Raw genomic sequence first — 18,731 nt, forward strand, 5'->3', positions numbered from 1 at the left:
TACATGCACGAAAATCGGTACACACCTGTATCATGGCACAACTTAAAGAAAAGTCTCTTGGGGTCATGCCCGAAACCGAACAGGATGTCGGACATTTTGAATTTGCCGTTGTCATTTGGCGAAATGTATGCCATTCCTTCGGCAGTTAATACGGCCCGAACCGTAACGTGCACCCAGGTGTGTTATACATCAAAATGTGCGTCTCCATCCTGCGACAACACGCATTACTTTTCTCTTTCAAAAGCGTTACCGTGGCGACGCTAGATGCCAAAAAGCCAGCCCACCCTTCATCTGATTGGTTCCAACAGAAAAAACTTTGCGCCTCAAGCCCCATAATACGGTTTGACGTACATGAACGAAAATCGGTACACATCTTTATCATGTCGCTACTTAAAGAAAAGTCTCTTGGCGCCATGGCCGAAACCGAACAGGAAGTCGGCCATTTTGAACATTCTTAATTAATCACGTAATTTTGGAGCAATATATGCCATTCCTTCGAGAATTAATACGGCCCGAACCGTATCGTGAACCCAGGTGTGTTATACATCAAAATGTGCGTCTCCATCCTGCGACTACGCGCATTACTTTTCTCTTTCAAAAGTGTTACCGTGGCGACGCTAGACGCCAAAAAGCGCGGCACCCTTTATCTGATTGGTCCATATTTGATAGTTCCCCAAAAGGCACCAAATTTGGCATGCAAGCCAGGCCTGGCGAAAAATTTGATATTTAATGGTTTACATTAATGGGCGTGGCAAAATGGCTCAACAGCGCCCCCCGGAAAACTTTGTGCCTCAAGCCCCACAATACGGTTTGACGTACATGCACGAAAATCGGTACACACCTGTATCATGGCACAACTTAAAGAAAAGTCTCTTGGAGCCATGGCCGAAACCGAACAGGAAGTCGGCCATTTTGAAATCTGATTGGTCCATATTTGATAGTTCTCCAAAAGTCACCAAATTTTGCATGCAAGACAGACTTGGCGATAAATTTGATATTTCATGGTTTGCATTAATGGGCGTGGCCTAACGGCTCAACAGCGCCCCCTAGAATACTTTTCTCTGCCATAACTTTTGAATGGTTTGAAATAGGAAGTTGTGGGTGGTGTCATGGGACTCTGTAATGAGTCCTTAAGCTTCGTTGGCCTTAATTAGCCCCGCCCCTTCTTCTGATTGGTTGTCCCGAGTTTCTGCTATAACATTGGAATGGTTTGACATAGAGAGTCCTGGGTGGTGTCATCAGATTCTTTATGGAGTCCTTGACCTTCATTGGTCAGAATTAGCCCCGCCTCTTCTTCTGATTGGTTGTCCCTTTTTTCTGCTATAACTTTTTAATGGTTTGACATAGGAAGTCGTGGGTGGTGTCATAGGTCTTTGTACTGAGTTCTTAAGCTTCGTTGGCCTTAATTAGCCCCGCCCCTTCTTCTGATTGGTTGTCCCGATTTTCTGCTATAACTTTGGAATGGTTTGACATAGGGAGTCGTGGGTGGGGTCATCAGATTCTTTATGGAGTCCTTGACCTTCATTGGCCTGAATTAGCCCCGCCCCTTCTTCTGATTGGTTGTCCCTTTTTTCTGCTATAACTTTTGAATGGTTTGACATAGGAAGTCGTGGGTGGTGTCATTTCTGATATGCTTATGGGGGGTGGTGGCCGTGAGTGCGAGGGCCCGTTCATCGCTGCTTGCAGCTTTAATTTAATTTTACATTTGTGTTCACGTAACTGGAAGTTCTTTATTAGTTAATAATCACGTCTGAGAGGATACTGATTACGGGCAAGCAGCTACAACAGCAGCGGGGTGTGTACCCACACGTCATGAATAATCTCTCCTGACACAATACTCAATTCCAAGTTTTTTAATAAATTACTTTATAATCTTATACAGACGAGTGTGTTGATTTACTTCTCTTTGGATATTGTGTACACACACCTAAAAAATCCAGACCTGCAAATTGCTGTTAAATGTTCCTGTTAAATCTTTGAGGCGGTCAGGGTGTACTTAGGATTGTCTGCTTGATTAACGTTTCCTTTGTGGGGAAAAAAAATGGCGTTTTTAGGCGACAAAAAGTAAAAATGATTAGCTCCCACGAAACTACGGCGCAGTTGTCCAAAATACTGGTCGGTGATCAGATTGAATTATTACAATAAATGCAAAACAAGGTTCTTGTGTGTATGTGTATTTGTGTATTTGGGTGCTCACGTGTTCTGCAGCCGCCCTCAGCCGGCCCCGTGTGTCTGCCGGACCCCCACCAGCTCTCACCTTCATTGGTGGAAATTGCACGCGCGAGGGTCCGTTCATCCGTTCATCCGTTCATCCGTTCATCCGTTCATCCGTTCATCCGTTCATCCGTTCATCGCTGCTGCAGCTTTATTTAGTTTTTCTGTTCCAGAACCTACGGGAGCCCAGCAGCGACCCGCCCCCCTTACCTGGACCCCCCATCCCCAAGTCCAGCTCCGGGATGGTCCAGTACCTGCAGTCCTGGTTCCCGGGCTGGGGGGGCTGGTACGGTCCAGACCAGGACCCGGATAGACCTGAAGACCTGCTGCCGGGTCCAGAATCCTGGGACATACTAGGTAAGAACCAGGACCTGGACCTTAGGGAGGGGGGGGGGGGGTTTAAAGTCAGACTCTCCAACTGGTCCGGAGTCAGAGTCTCGTACAGATTTTGACTTTTTTCTCCTCCTCCTTGTCCTGGACCTGACCCCCACCTTGTCCTGGACCTCCAGCAGACGGAGAGGATCTGTTCGACCCCCTGCAGGACTCCCACACCCTGAACACCTTCACCCGCCGAGACCACACCTTCGCCCGGCTGGAGTTCTTCCTGGAGAGGGGGGGGGGTCACGCTGTTCCACCAGGACCCCCGGGGGGGCCAGGAGAGCCTGCAGGAGAGGGGGGTCATCCAGCTGGAGTTCTCAGGTAGGAGGGGGGGTCATCCAGCTGGAGTTCTCAGGTAGGAGGGGGGCGTTGGTTGGATAGGCGTTTTCGGCGACTTTTACAGGAGTGGGATCAGGTTTCCTTCCAGATGAGGTTACAACATCTAGAACTAGAGCAGACAGACGTAGCTAGAGGAAGTCAGAGCACCACACCTGTCCCCATGTGACCCTCTCTGTCTCCCCCAGGTGTATCATGTGACCTCTGTCCCCCCAGGTGTGCAGGTCCGGGTGGAGTCCCTGCCCCGGTCCGAGTCGTCCCTGTTCTCGGTCCAGCTGGGCGGCCTGTTCCTCCGAGACCTGACCACGCAGGGATCCGTGTTCCCGGTGCTGGTGTCGCCCAAAACGGTGAGTGTTCGGTGCTGGTGTCGCCCAAAACGGTGAGTGTTCGGTGCTGGTGCCGCCAAAAACGGTGAGTGTTCAGATTCAGATTCAGATTCAGAGAAACTTTATTCATCCCCGAGGAGAAATTCAGGACAACTAAGCAGCAATACAAGTAAATCTGCTCAGCTGCCGGCCGGTCGACCACAACGAGCAGCGACCCGAAACCGGAACAAAGCAGAGAAAGGGTGACATTGGGGGGGGGGGGGGGGGGGAGGCATCTTCTCACTGTGTATAAGTACACAGTGAAAAAGTGCAAAAAAAACACCTCAGCACAGAAAGCACATGACAAATTTAACATCATCATCACAAGACTTATAGCCAGGAAGGCGTTGAGTTGAGGGAGGTGGTTATCAGTAAGTGTGTGTAGCGGTAAGTCCGTGAACTTCTCTCAGAGCTGCTCTCAGCCAATGTCCTTGATGTTATCAGGCGGCTCGGTCAGTTCTGAAACAGGTCCACAGATGTTCCTGAGAGGGGAGGGTTAGTGGGGGCAGAGTCACCTTGTTTACATTCCACCAGGGAGATTGTGACCAGAACGATCGGCCAAACCGCTCTGTCAAGGCCAGATTATAGAATCAACAATTATATTGCAAAAACAAGCAGCCTCAGTAATTTTCCGTCTGCCTTTAGTCTCTGGTTCATCAATGGCGACTCCAAACAGACGAATTTGTGATCAATTCCCACCAAGCCGAGCTTCCAACTTCTCCAAGGTCTTATCCATCTTGCCAATGAGCTCAAAGACGCCGCCAGCCTGAGATTCTGTTCAAGAATCACATCCAGCTTACGGCTTTGCTCCCCCAACGTTAAAGTCTGAGTGTTGATCGCCTTGCTTGATCCTTCAGCCACGTCCGACAGCTCTGAAAGAGCCAGAACAGCTGTCGACGACTTACACGTTTGTCGATAGACCAGGAATCCCCCTCCTCCGATCAAGAGAAATCCTGCTATCATAAATCCAATTATGAAGCATCTTCAACGTCCTCGACAGACAGAATCACCAAACACAACGGTTTCCAATGTTTCCAGGAATCCATTGTGTATCCAGCAAAAAATGTCCCATCGGGGCAGGAGGGCTCCCTTACCCCCTGACTTCTGATTGTGCTGAGAGACCAGTTAATCAATTCCATGATTGTAGAGTTTCGGAGGAGTGAAAAGGAGAAACTCTGAAGACGAGACAGGACAAAAGCAGTAGCAGATAGGGAGGGAGAGGAGCAGATAAGCGTCCACCTTCGCCGAGAGCCGGTGCTGGTGTCGCCCAAAACGGTGAGGAAAGCGGTGAGGGTTGAAGGACAAGGTGCTGGGGGGCAGCGAGCCTCACCTGAACCTTCTCCACCTGAACCTTCTGCTGACTCTTCTGTTGCAGGACAAACTGGTGGCGGCCATGAACCCTCCGGGGAACCAGCCGGGGAACCAGCCGGGTTCTGCTGCTGGTGAGCTTCTCAAACATCCTTGAAAAACCAAAGATGTTGTCCTTTTACCAGTAGATGTGTAGAGAAGACAGAGTCAGATGTCCACGACCCCTCAGGTTCTGAAACCGACCTCTTCCTGCTCCGTCAAGGTTCCGGCGCCGAGTCGCCGCCCCCGGTGTTCGAGATGATCTACGAGCGAAACCCTCTGAGGTCCAAGTCGGAGAGGCGGCTGGAGGTTCGGACCAGCCCGCTGAACATCGTCTACAACCCTCAGGCCATCAAGAAGGTCACCGAGTTCTTCTACAAGGGCCGAGTCCACACCTCAGGTAAAACCAGCTTCTCATGGTTGACGGCTTCTGTCCACAGCCAGACCTCTACAGGAGATCCTCCAGACCTCCAGATGATGATGATTGATGTTCTGGTTCTGGTTGTGGTTCCAGGGTTTGGGTACCAGATAATGATCATTATGTTCTGGTTCTGGTTCTTCTCTCCAGGGTTCGGGTACCAGTCGGAGCTGGAGCTCCGGGTGGCCGAGGCCGCCAGGCGTCAGTACAACAAGCTGAAGATGCAGACGAAGGCAGAGATCCGGCAAACTATCGACCAGCTGCTGGTGGGAGAGTTCATAGTAAGAGACCGAGTCCGATGACACCACCATGAGTCTTTATGTCAAACCATTCAAATATGGACCAATCAGATGAAGGGGGGGCGCGCTTTTTGGTGTCTAGCGTCGCCACGGTAACACTTTTGACTGAGAAAAGTAATGCGCGTAGTCACAGGATGTAGACGCACATTTTGATGTATAACACACCTGGGGGCACGTTACGGTTCGGGCTGAATTAACTATCGAAGGAATGGCATAAATTGTGCCAAAATTACACGATTAATTCAAAATGGCCGACTTCCTGTTCAGTTTGGGCCATGGCTCCAAGAGACTTTTCTTTAAGTTGCGACATGATACGATAGGGCCTTGGCACTGTCAGTGCTCGGGCCCTAATTAAAGTCCTGTTGGGAGTTGCATTCCTTCTTGGTAATTTTTTAGTTCTCTGTATCTAATGATCCTTCAACAGTCTTTGTTGCTGTTCCAGGTCTTGAAAAATGTCCATTTCAGCCATTTGTCTTTCAGCTGCGTTTCTTGCAGTCTTAAACGGTGTGTCAATTCTTCCATTACATAGATTTCCTCTATTATCCCCATCAATTGTTCCAGATTCGGAGACTCCACTCTACCCGTTTCCTTGTGATAGCTTTTTTATCCACTATTAACAATATTTTTACCAGGTATCTATGCTCGTGGGAGAGTAGTAAGAGGTTGGGGGTGAAACGTGATGATGAGAAGGTCGTCTTCACCGCTAACTCGTGCCGCTAACTGGTCCTGGTTTAATAATAATAATAATAATAATAATAAATTGTATTTATAGAGCGCATTTTCACCTTAAAAACAAGTCTCAAAGCGCTTACAATAAAGATTAGAAAAAAAGAAAAATAGAAAATAAAAATAAAATAGAAATAAAAAAATAAAATAAAAAAAGCTAAATTAGCAAAAAAAAGCACAAGGACATTCTAAAAGACCATTTTAAAAATGGTTCTGGTCTGAAGTTGGGGAGGGGGGTGATGAGAAGGTTGTCTCCACCGCTAACCTCACCGCTAACTTCACCGCTAACCCGTCCTGTCCCGTCTGCAGGAGAACAGCAAGCGCTGGACCATGAAGCTGGACATCTGCGCCCCCCAGGTGGTTTTCCCCGACGACTTCCAGTCCGGAGACCCCATGCTGGTGGTGGTGGACCTGGGGAGGATCCTGCTGACCAACTCCCAAGGTAGGTTAGCTCTGAATGCTATCGTTAGCTCTGAATGCTATCATTAGCTCTGAATGCTATCATTAGCCTTGGATGCTATCATTAGCTCTGAACGCTATCGTTAGCTCTGAATGCTATCATTAGCTCTGAATGCTATCGTTATCCCTGAACGCTATCTTTAGCTCTGAACGCTATTGTTAGCTCTGAACGCTATCTTTAGCTCTGGACGCTATCGTTAGCCCTGAACGCTATCGTTAGCCCTGAACGCTATCGTTAGCTCTGAACGCTATCTTTAGCTCCGAACGCTATCGTTAGCCCTGGACGCTATCGTCAGCCCTGAACGCTATCGTTAGCTCTGAACGCTATCTTTAGCTCCGAACGCTATCGTTAGCCCTGGACGCTATCATTAGCCCTGAACACTATCTTTAGCTCTGAACGCTATCGTTAGCTCCGAATGCTATCGTTAGCCCTGGACGCTATCATTAGCCCTGAACACTATCTTTAGCTCTGAACGCTATCGTTAGCCCTGAGCGCTTTCGTTAGCCCTGAACGCTAATGTAAATGTTCTTATTTCTAACCCAAAAATGCCGTTACACCTGATAACACACATCACGTAAAAGGTTAGCTGTTTTTCCCTCGTGTTTCAATTGAACTTTCATTTGTGTCAAGCACATTTTAAGTTCTATTTTAGTTTTAAGTTAAAGACCTGCTGTATTGGAGCACATTAGCCACCAGCGCTACTTGATGTTTTATCCATCAATGACTACAGAGATAAATCTGAAAACTACCCAGTTAGCTTTATTACGTTCTTATTTTCCCCCCTCATCTCTCTTCAGCTCTGTGTTTACAGATTAAATGTGTTAGCCGCATGGACAGTCGTCATAATTAACAGAAACCCAGCCCTCCACAGGGCTAACGTTATGTTAGCAAGGCACCGTAACGTTAATCTCATTAATTAGCGCTATGTTAACTTAATTTTACCGTGTCTGGGGTGACGTCCTCCCTCTGGGAGTAAACAGGGTGTTGGTGGAGAAGCTGCAGCATGGAGGACGTGCTGTTGTGGTGCTAGTGCTGGCTATGCTAGTGCTGGCTATGCTAGCGCTGGCTATGCTAGCGCTGGCTATGCCAGCTCTGTCTTACAGTGACACAGCAGTGTTGCCTTGGTGTCCAGTTGGAAATGCTCCCACACTTTTCACATTTCCTGCCTTTTCTTTTACTTAAAACCAAACATATCCTCCTCTTCCTTCTTCCAATATTATGGAAACAACACACGCTTTCTTTTACAGTCCAGTTTCACTTTAATTAACGGGTAAATATCAGGTGATTATTTCTGTACTTAATGAGGAAGTACCAGGTAATATTATGGAAACAACACACGCTTTCTTTTACAGTCCAGTTTCACTTTAATTACTGAATAAAAGCCAGGTAAAAATGTCTGTACTTATTGGGTAAATACTTAGGAAATAGAATTACTGAGCAAGTAACTACAAGGTAAGTACCTGGATTACCAGGTAAAACATGGTAACTATCAGGTTAATTACAAGGTCAATAGAGTCATTTACACCCTCGGGGGAACATGCACCAATCCATTGATAATAGGGCTGAACGATATGGACAAAATTTCATATCTCGATATTCATGCCAGATATCTCGATATCGATACGATACGATATGACTTCGGTTCGGTGAAAACCAAGCATTTTTCAGAAAAATAAAAACATCAGAAATCAAAAGAGTGCAGTTTTATTGATTAGAACTCACTGCCAGTCATCAACATTAACATAAAGTCACTCAATAATAAATAATAATCAAAATATTTTACTGTAGCTCCGCTTTAACGATAAATAACCAATGCAGTTAGAGTTAGAGTTCAGTACATGTTATTGATTATTGATTGGACGCTGCAGCTGAACGGACTGTCACAACATCACTGCAGTTTCATGAAGGAGTGAAGACAGATTACAGATTAAACTCATGTTTCACTCCCAGGTTTCATATTTGATTTATTTTCTGTTTCAACAATTAAAAATCTAAAAATGTTAACTTTCAATCTGATGAACAAAGAACCAGAAACAACTTTATTAATTTATTACTGCGCATGTGCAATCCCCCCATTTGTCCAATCCTTGTTTTCAGTAAACGAATAGGAAATAGAGAAAAGAGTTTTCCACTCGCTGTTTTAATTCCCAATTTCGATTTTCAAACACATCAATGAATTTTTTATTATCAAAACAAAAGATGGGGAACGGATTATTTTGGTTTAGTTCTCTATTTTTATTTTGTAATTTCAAAACTAAAAAGGGATGGCCGACGTCGCAATTTTCACCAAGCACGACTTGCACAACACCTCGCTCTGGTCGACATCCTCCTTTCTAAATCCAAAATACCTCCAAGTAATGGAGGATGATTTATGTTTTGACACAAAATTAGATTCTGCACCGCCACCGGCCGCATTATCCTCCGCAATCATGTCTCTTTTCTTCCGTTTGGATTTCTCCGCTCTTCTCCGCTCTCCTGTGTGTGGCTGTGTGCGCCTCACGTCTCCCTCCCTCCCTCCCTCCTATGTTTGTCATTGGTTGGCTTCAGCTGTCGATCAACAGCAAGCATGAAATAAGCTTTGTGGTTGGCTGGCCGTAGTGGTGCGTTCAAGAGCAATCTTAAAAGTAATGTTTATGGAGACTGCTCGCGCTGTACAAGCAGGGCGAGCGGAAATATATCGTTTATATCGTTGCTTTTCCGTTATTAATGTCTTGAATGTTCATATCTCGATATAGATACGATAACGGTATATCGTTCAGCCCTAATTGATAATACATAAATCAATAATGAATGGGTAAATACCCGGTAGTTATCCATGAAATGTATAGTAAATACAATAACTACATGGTCATTGAAGTGTAATTAGCTGGTAACTACCTCAAATATAGGTTAGAATTTCCTGGTAGTTTGCAGAAAAATACTTAGTAATTACCTGGTACTTACTTAGAAATAATTAATGTAATTTCAGAGTAATTACATGGTGAATTGACTGGTAGTTACTAATATTAACCTAGTAAATACCTGTAATTTCCCTCATAGTTCCCATCTAATGTCTTTGTAATTACCTAGTAATGTTTAGTTTAACCAACCAGGTATTAATACACATAATTACATGGTACAAGAAAATACGTAATAATTACCTAGTACTTACTGGGTAAATTACCCGGTAGTTACCATGTAATTACCTTGTAAATACAAGGTACTACTATGCAATTACAGTGTAATTACCATGTTATTACCTGGTTATTACTGTACTGTAAAAGAAAAGGTTACTAAAATTCCTGCATCATTTTTTGTAATCTAATTACTGGAATTATTCAAGGAATGGTTTCAGCCCTAGATTCCGCCCCTCCAGCAGAGGTTGCTGGTGTGATTCCAGTCTAAACCTGCTTTCCTCCCCAGACGGTCCGGTTCCCTCCAAAGCTGCTGAGCCTGAAGCAGAAGACGTTAGCGATGACGAGTACCAGACCCCCCTGGCCACCCCGCCGGAGTCCCCCCCCCCAGAGCCGGACCTGCCGCCCCCCAGGGCCCCGTCCAGGGGCCCGGACCCCCCCGGGCCGGGGATGCCGCCGCCCCCCCAGGCCTACAGCAGGAAGCTGTACGAGCGGTACGGCCTGTCCTTCAGGGAGCTGCAGGTGATGGTGGGCCGGTACTCGGACCTGCAGGTGATGGGGGGCCGACACTCGGAGGGCTGGAAGCACCTGCAGGACCCCCAGGTGGGCCCCGCCCACGTGGTGGAGAAGTTCAACGTGCTGCTAACGCTGGAGCAGCGGCTACGCTACACCTCCGACCCCCAGCTGCCCGGAGCCCTGCTGTCGGGCACGCTGCCCGACCTCAAGGTTCGTTACAACACGTTTACACAGAGGTGTTAAGCTGCTATGAGCAGCCAAACCTACAGGGGGCAGTGTAACGAGAAGATAAAGTCATGCTAGCCAATCACAATCCTGGAAAAAAACATCAACAAATGACACGAGTAACTTCCAGTTACTTCCAAGATGAACCAGAGTCTTTGGTTTGGAGTGACAGAGAAGTGGAGTTACTTCTCAACATTTTGACTTTTTTCTTGAGATTTCATCTTTTTTCTCCAGTTTTTCTCAAAGTTTTGACTCTTTTCTCAAAATTTCGACTTTTTTCTCCAGTTTTTCTCAAAGTTTTGACTCTTTTCTCAAAATTTCGACTTTTTTCTCGACTTTTTTCTCAAAACTTTGACTTTTTTCTCAACTTTTTTCTCAAAATTTCGACTTTTTTCTCGACTTTTTTCTCAAGATTTCTCAAAAACAGATATTTCCCCCTCTACGTTTATAAAAATCCCATCATTTCCAGGAACCTGCATAAATATCTGTTAAGGTGCTATGAGCAGCCAAACCTACAGGGGGCAGTGTAACGAGAAGATAAAGTCATGCTAGCCAATCAGAATCCTGGAAAAAAACATCAACAAATGACACGAGCTTCGTTTTCGTGTAAACGAAAGACCAAAACGCATGAAAACACCACCGTTTTTGATACGTGGAAACGGGGCCTAAGTTAGTTAGTTAATCTTTATTTCGGTCAATTATAGGCATGAAAATCATTAATCAAGATAATAAACATTTACAGGTTTTTCTTTGGTCAAACGTGGTAATTATTTTGACCGAAAAGGTCTGGGCTTGAAGCATAAAGCTTATCTTGCCCACCCTTTAACATAGCAGAATATGCAAAAAAAAAAACAAATGAAGTATCATGAGGCTACACAAAATAATAATAATAATAATTAAAGCTGCAAGCAGCGATCAGAATCAGGTTTATTAAGTCGGCTTAGAAAACTGTTTTTGACTTTGGATACACCGGCGGCGGCACGATGGTTTTGTGCGCCTGTTTTCCAAAGGGTAACACTGGGATGGGGGCGGGGGGGTGGGAGAAAAAAAAAACATCTCCACACTGAATATCATACAATACACAGTATCAAGATGCAAAAAAAACACCTCAGCACACAGAACAACAGACATCACGAGACTTGCATGTGGGTGTTTGGGTGTGGGGGGGGGTCCCCGCACATCCAAGTGATCGCTGTTGTGGTGCTCGAAACCTGGGGCCTGTTGGGGGGGGCTGATAAGAGGGAGGAGCCAAGGAAGGCGTTGAAGTTTAGGGAAGTGTGTGTGTTTTTCAGTAAGTGTCTTTGACGCGATAAGTCGGTGAACTTCGCCCAGAGCTGCTCCTCAGCCAATGTCCTTGATGTTATCAGACGGCTCGGTCAGTTCTGATCCAGGTCCACAGATGTTCCTGAGAGGGGAGGGTTAGTGGGGGCAGAGTCACCTTGTTTACATTCCACCAGGGAGATTGTGACCAGAGCGATCGGCCTGAGACCGCTCTGTCAAGGTCAGATTATAGAATCAACAATTATATTGAAAACAGACAGACTCAGTAATTTTCCGTCTGCCTTCAGTCTCTGGTTCATCAATAGCGACTCCAATCAGACGAATTTGTGATCAATTCCCGCCAAGCCGAGCTTCCAACTTCTCCAGGGTCTTATCCATCTTGCCAATGAGCTCAAAAACGCCGCCAGCCTGCGATTCTGTTCAAGAATCATCCAGTTTACGGCTTTGCTCCCCCAGCGTTAAAGTCTGAGTGTTGATCACCTTGCTTGATCCTTCAGCCACGTCCAGCAGCTCTGAAAGAGCCAGAACTGCTGTCGACGACTTACACGTTTGTTGATACACCAGGAATCCCCCCACTCCGATCAAGAGGATGATCAGGAGAAATCCTGCTATCATAATGATGAACCGGCCCTCGCACGTGCAATTTTCACCAATAAAGGTCAAGGACTCAAAACGGAGTCCGATGACACCACCATAACTCTTTATGTCAAACCATTCAAAAGTTATGGCAGTAAGTAGGAACTATCAAATATAGACCAATCAGAAGAAGGAGCGGGGCTAATTCAGGCCAATGAAGGTCAAGGACTCAAAACCAAGTCCGATGACACAAATGTCTGAAGATGATTCTGGGCGATTTTTGAAGTCAATGTGATAAAATCCCTAGGACTAGTTTGTTCAAATATGATGTGTAATAACTTCCTGTTGCCAGTAGGGGGCGCTATGATTCTGAGTCACTATGGTCGGGCAGGCGTCACTTATGAACGGGAGAAATTTGGTGCAGATTGGACAAAGTATGCCCAAGTTATAGCAGCTTCTTTTTTCAGGGCGAGACATGGAAATTTGCCACGTCGTCACGTCTTATTCCCTAAGAATTTAATGTTTGTTTGTTCTAATTTCATGTTATTGATGATTACGTTTACTGGAGCATTTCTCATTTTATTGCCTACAAAGGTGCACCTGAACCTGGAGAAGATGGCGGCGCTGCGGAGCTGCCTGGCCCGGCTGAGCGGGGACGGGGCCGGGGCCCGGGACCGGAACCCCAACCCGGGGCCCGGCACCCCCCCGGACCACCCGGTCCTCCGACACGACCGCATCTTCCGGCGCGATGACAGCTCCTGGCGGCTGCAGAGCGTGACGGCGCTGGAGCAGAGAACCCGCGAGGTGCTGGTGGAGTCGCGCCTCCTGCTGGCCGACTTCAGCATCACATACATGCAGCTGGGCGTGGAGAGCGGCGGCCGCTACATCTCCGTGCTCAAGGTACGCACAGGAAGTTACATACAGGGTTCCTACGTGGCTGGAAATCCTGGAAAGTGCTTGAATTTCAATGTTGTGTGTCGAAGAATAATATGAAATCCAGTTCAGAAGTCGCTGTGGTGTAGAGAGTTTTAGTCTGTGGTGTAGAGAGTTTTAGTCTGTGGTGTAGAGAGTTTTAGTCTGTGGTGTAGAGAGTTTTAGTCTGTGGTGTAGAGAGTTTTAGTCTGTGGTGTAGAGAGTTTTAGTCTGTGGTGTAGAGAGTTTTAGTCTGTGGTGTAGAGAGTTTTAGTCTGTGGTGTAGAGAGTTTTAGTCTGTGGTGTAGAGAGTTTTAGTCTGTGGTGTAGAGAGTTTTAGTCTGTGGTGTATTTAGTTTTAGTCTGTGGTGTAGAGAGTTTTAGTCTGTGGTGTAGAGAGTTTTAGTCTGTGGTGTAGAGAGTTTTAGTCTGTGGTGTAGAGAGTTTTAGTCTGTGGTGTAGAGAGTTTTAGTCTGTGGTGTAGAGAGTTTTATTCTGTGGTGTAGAGAGTTTGCCGTTATCGGGCATTTGTCATGACTGTCACTAAGTTGTAAATTACCCCATAGGGAGTTCTTGTGGTTCAAGTCTGTGGCCAAATGAGTTGGTATTAACATATCAGTCAGTCAGGAACTCATTCCCGTGGTTCAAGTCTGTTCCAAGGTGTCGGCCCTGCAGGGGGAGGAAGCTGGAGTTTCACTTCAGCCACGTTGTCACAATGTCTTATCAAGTGTTGAGGAAAAAAAAAAATGTTGAGAAAAAAGTCAAAATTCAAGTAAAAAAAAGTTGAAATTTCTTTTTTCTTGACATTGTATTTCAACAGTATTCTCGACATTTTAACTTTTTTATCGACATTTCGACTTTTTTCTCGACTGTAGCGATCTCGGGGGTTCTACGGGGGTCACCAGACAGGACAGAGGACACGGGGTTTTGAGGAGAAATCCTTTTATTTCAGCCCTCTGGGTCGGGCCGACCGGCGAGACAGTTCGGGGGGTCGTCCCTGTCTGATTTTGTTTAATGACTGTTTATTTGTATTCTTTTTTTCTGATGTTTTGTGTAAATTGTTTTTATAATTATTTTATGCTTTCAATTAGGGCTGTGTGATTAATCGATTTTAAATCGAAATCGGATTTATTAATCAAGATTATGTTAAAAAAAGGAAAATCGGAAAATCGTTTTTTTTACTTTGTTTGGTCAAGAAGATTGTAAATGTTGTCACTTTACTAAACTCAAGGAGGATTTACAGGATCTTTCAATTGCACTTCATTCCCAATAGGGAATTTGTTTATTTTTTTTTCAAAATAAAGATAAAATATTTGAAACAATTTATTCCATTGTCTTTTGTAGTTTTACCAAAAAAATCGAAATCGAAAATCGGGTGTACAGGAAAAAAAATCAGGATTTTATTTTCGTCCAAAATCGCCCAGCCCTACTTTCAATAAAAGATTTTAAATGATTTCCATCCTGCAGGTGTTTGGCACCAACGCCCGCCTGGTGAAGCGCCCGTACGACGCCGAGGTGTCTCTGACGGTGCACGGGCTGCTGCTGGTGGACACGCTGCAGACGTACGGCTCCGACTTCGACCTGCTGGTGGCGTCGCACAAGCACCTGAGCTGGGAGAGTCCGCCGCCGCCGCCGGGCCCCGGGGGGGCCGCGGAGGGGGACCAGGGGGACCAGGGACCTGGACCCGGGGCCGCGGAGGGGGACCAGGGACCTGGCCCCGGGGCCGGGCCCCCCGGGTCCCCCGGCTCCCTCCTCCGGGACCAGGAGGCCCTGATCCGGCTGGAGTACCAGTTCGTCAGCTCCGACTGCCCGTCCATGAGCCTGGACGCGTCGCTGCAGGTCACCAGCCTGCAGGTCAACAGGTATTTATCGTTATTATTAAGTTTTTATAGTTATAAGGCTCTACTTTACCCTCTTTCAAAGCAAACCTTAAAATCTGGCTGAAGGAAAACCAGAGGTGTCAACATTAACTGGACTATTAGAATAAATTTGATATTGAAACTGTAATTGATAACTGTATTTCTAATGTAAGGGTTGTTTTTTTTGTTTTTTTTTGGGGGGGGGGGCGTTGTTGGTGATAAAGTCCTGTCGTGACCCTTTACTGTATCATTACATACATCCAGTATGTATTGCAAATGTACAATGGCGCATACGTAATTACAACTATGTAGCTATAAAGCCAACTGGAGCAATAACATCAGCAACACACGCGTCAGTGGGAGCCAGAAAAGTGCAATTAAATAGGGCAATGTGCAATATGCGTCAGCACTTTAAAAACTCTAGCACTTAAGCACTTTAAAACTCTTTAAAACTCTTAAAACTGTTTAACTCTTTTAAAACTCCTTTAAAACTCTTTAAACTCTTAAAATTCTTTAAAACTCCTTTAAAACTATGCGATGTGTAATTTGCATCAGCACTTTACAAATTCTAGCACTTTAACTTATGTGGTCACTTAATTACTGGTTTATAAATGGTAACATGTTTTATTGTTTCATGTTTTTTTTGTAGCTCAGTTGTGTTTTTTAATGTTGTGTTTTGTTGAAATGGACGGCCTTGATGTCCCGTTTGTCTGCTGGTTCTGATTCTGACTGGCATTAATTTGTCACAGGGATTAATGGTGTAAATGACAGTAGCCTCCGGCTACAGCCGTGAATATTTACAGGTATGTTCATTAATACGTACGGTCCCTGTTCAATCCTGTTCACCAGCCTGGACATCATCCTGAACCCCGAGACCATGGTGGAGCTGCTGCGGTTCCTGCAGAAGTCCTTCCCCCGGGAGGACGGGGGGCCCTGGACCCCCCCGGCGCCCTCCCCCCGGGGGGCCCGGGGCCCGGAGGAGAACTACCAGTCCACCTACGAGCAGAACACGGAGGTGTCGGTGGAGATCCAGCGGCTCAACCTGCTGCTGCTGCGGACCGAGTCCAGGGCCGGGTCCGGGGCCCCCCCGGGGGCCGACAGGAGGGGCCTGAAGACCGGGGCCCCCCCGGGGGCCGAGAGGCGGGGCCTGAAGATCGCCACGGCCAGCGTGGCCGGCACCAAGCTGACCCTGTCCCTGGGGGGCCGGCTGGACCTGAGCGGGTCCCTGGGCTCGGTGCAGCTGGTGGACCTGAGCCAGGAGGGGGGGCCGGGCCAGTTCGTGGTGAGCATGGGGGGCCCCGGCCCCGGGGGGGCCCCCGACGGGGGGGCCGACGCGCTGAGCCTCCGCCTGTTGGAGCGCCGGCCCGGCGAGTGCAGCCTCCACCTGCAGATGGCGTCGCTGCACTACAACCACTCGGCCCGGTTCCTGCGGGAACTCAGTCTGTCGGCCAACGAGCTGGAGGAAAACTTCCGCTGCATGCTGAGGAACGCCGCCACCAAGGTGGGGTCTTTGGTTTTCTTAGTTTTTTTAGTTGACAGTTCTGGAGGAAGAGCAGTACGTCATCCGCATAAAGACTTATTTTGTGCTCTAAAGTTTTGCATTGTATACCTTTAATATTTAGATTTTGTCTATCAGCGGCTGCTCAATAAATATTGCAAATAGTGAAGGAGAGAGAGGGCAACCCTGTCTAGTGCCTCTTTGCAAGTTAAAGCTTGTTGAGACTTGATCGTTTGTCCTTACACGTGCCTTTGGAGAGCTATATAATATCTTTATCCAGTCGTTAAAAGATTCGCCAAATCGAATTTTGTGTAAAGTTGCCAATGGAACTTTTCATTTTACCCGATCGAATGCTTTTTCTGCGTCTAAACTTTAGACGCAGAAAAAGCATTCGATGGGGTAAAGTGTAATTACTATTATACTACTACTATACTACTATTATATCTTTAGACTGTAAAGATACAATAGTAGTTTTCTGTTTATTGATATTCGTATCATCTATAATATTGAGTAATCTACGAGTGTTAGTAGAAGAGCTTTATACATCATTTTATAATAAACCAAATCATTACATTTCCTAACATGGGATTTTAATAACGATGTATTTGTTTGTCCGTAGGTGTCGACGGTCCTGGCCACCAAGACGGCCGAGTACAGCGAGATGGTGTCGCTATTCGAGACCCCGTCGTCGACACGCCGGACCCGGACCCTGAGCCAGAGCTGGGCCTGGTCCGTGGAGGACGAGGAGGAGGAGGACGAGGAGCCGCCGGAGAACCGGCTGGACAACTTCCTGGTGAAGCTGACCCTGAACATCAGCATCGAGTCCCCGGTGGTGTCGGTGCCGCGGAGAACCGGCCACCCGGAGCTGCTGGTGGGCCACCTGGGCAGCATCACCATCCAGAACTTCCTGCCGGGGCAGGACCAGGACCAGGAGGAGGGGGGGCAGCAGGGGGACCGGGAGGACCAGGGGAGGCTGCAGGTCCTGGTCAAGGACATCCGCCTCTACTCCCTCAACACGGGGCACCTGGTCCAGAAGAGGCCCCCCAGGGGGGACCAGCCCAGGGGGGGCCAGCCGGACCAGCCGGACCCCGGGGGTACCAGGACCGGCAGCCAGGACGAGGCCCAGTTCACCCGCCAGGACTTCTTTGAATCCCTCAGCCGCGGAGAAGGTGAGTTACACCTCTACCGGGTTTATGTAGACGATACTCCGGGTCACATGACTGGGTTTGGTGCTCAGAGCCGAGTGAGGGTGTTTTGGGAGAAAATCAATTAAGGCTCGAGAGTGGTCGGCTGCACAAAATGAATCACACACACACACTCGCTTTTGCTATAATGATATATGAATACCTTTATTACCACAAGAAAAGCAAGCATTGCACATAGAAGACACACACACAATTGCTCTTTTGCTAGGATAAATGTGTCAAGTTATCCCCCACAAATGATAGAGCAATAGATCACTGACAATTACACAGGGCTAGGCCTTATAATACTCTTACCTCGACACAGAAGACTGGAGAGCCGAACAGTCCAAACAGAGTGGCCAAAAAAACCCGCTGGGCGTTGTGCACCAAACCCGCAGCTGACTCTGCCCGAACTTCCGGCTGTCCCGTCTTTATAACTTTCCTAGCTCGTGAAGAGGGGAAAAGGCCCCTTCACCCCTACGCGAGCTCTCACACTAAGTCGCTCACACGGGAACTCAGTCCCGTGTGAGCAAGCCACATAGGGGGTGCCTCTCTCACAGTTACATTTGTTAATAAACGGCAGGTGCAGAGCTGATATGAGCATCCTTCGACCGGACTGAGACTTTGTTTTGAGAATTCAGGGCATTCCAGGACACAAAACATATTTTACCTTTCATTCCACTTCTGGCCTGAAAATGTCCTAATTCAAAAACAAGCATAATACATGAGCATAATTAATATGAAAAGTTGAATTCAGGGCATTCCAGGACACAAAACATATTTTACCTTTCAGAGGGGCGGGGTTTCTGTTAGGTTTAAATCAACATCAAACCCAGCTTGTAACAAAGAAAAACACCAAAGACTGTTGGAAATCCTGCAGGAGGGGAAGCAGAGTCAGAGCTTCAGAGCAACGGGGGCTCTTGTGAATGCTGCTGACGAATGCTCCGGTAGTTCCTCTTTTGCATCAGCTTTTTATTGAGAATTTTGGACAGATACTGATCGTTCACAGTGTGTGTGTGGGAGG

General features: G+C 46.9%; 1 protein-coding gene across 1 annotated transcript in view; it reads left to right on the top strand.

The window, feature by feature from the left end:
* The window catches only part of vps13d (vacuolar protein sorting 13 homolog D), a 146,609-nt gene that overhangs the window by 36,829 nt on the left and 91,049 nt on the right, over positions 1 to 18,731 (top strand). Inside the window, 13 exon segments of the mRNA XM_061736938.1 lie at positions 2,388 to 2,571; positions 2,724 to 2,827; positions 2,829 to 2,913; positions 3,145 to 3,275; positions 4,669 to 4,735; positions 4,864 to 5,040; positions 5,209 to 5,339; positions 6,393 to 6,525; positions 9,946 to 10,382; positions 12,849 to 13,154; positions 14,634 to 15,028; positions 15,875 to 16,526; positions 17,143 to 17,692. Coding sequence (XP_061592922.1) covers positions 2,388 to 2,571; positions 2,724 to 2,827; positions 2,829 to 2,913; positions 3,145 to 3,275; positions 4,669 to 4,735; positions 4,864 to 5,040; positions 5,209 to 5,339; positions 6,393 to 6,525; positions 9,946 to 10,382; positions 12,849 to 13,154; positions 14,634 to 15,028; positions 15,875 to 16,526; positions 17,143 to 17,692 — 3,352 coding nt within the window.

Source organism: Cololabis saira, chromosome 12 (assembly GCF_033807715.1).
Source record: "Cololabis saira isolate AMF1-May2022 chromosome 12, fColSai1.1, whole genome shotgun sequence".
Taxonomy (NCBI): Eukaryota; Metazoa; Chordata; class Actinopteri; order Beloniformes; family Belonidae; genus Cololabis; species Cololabis saira.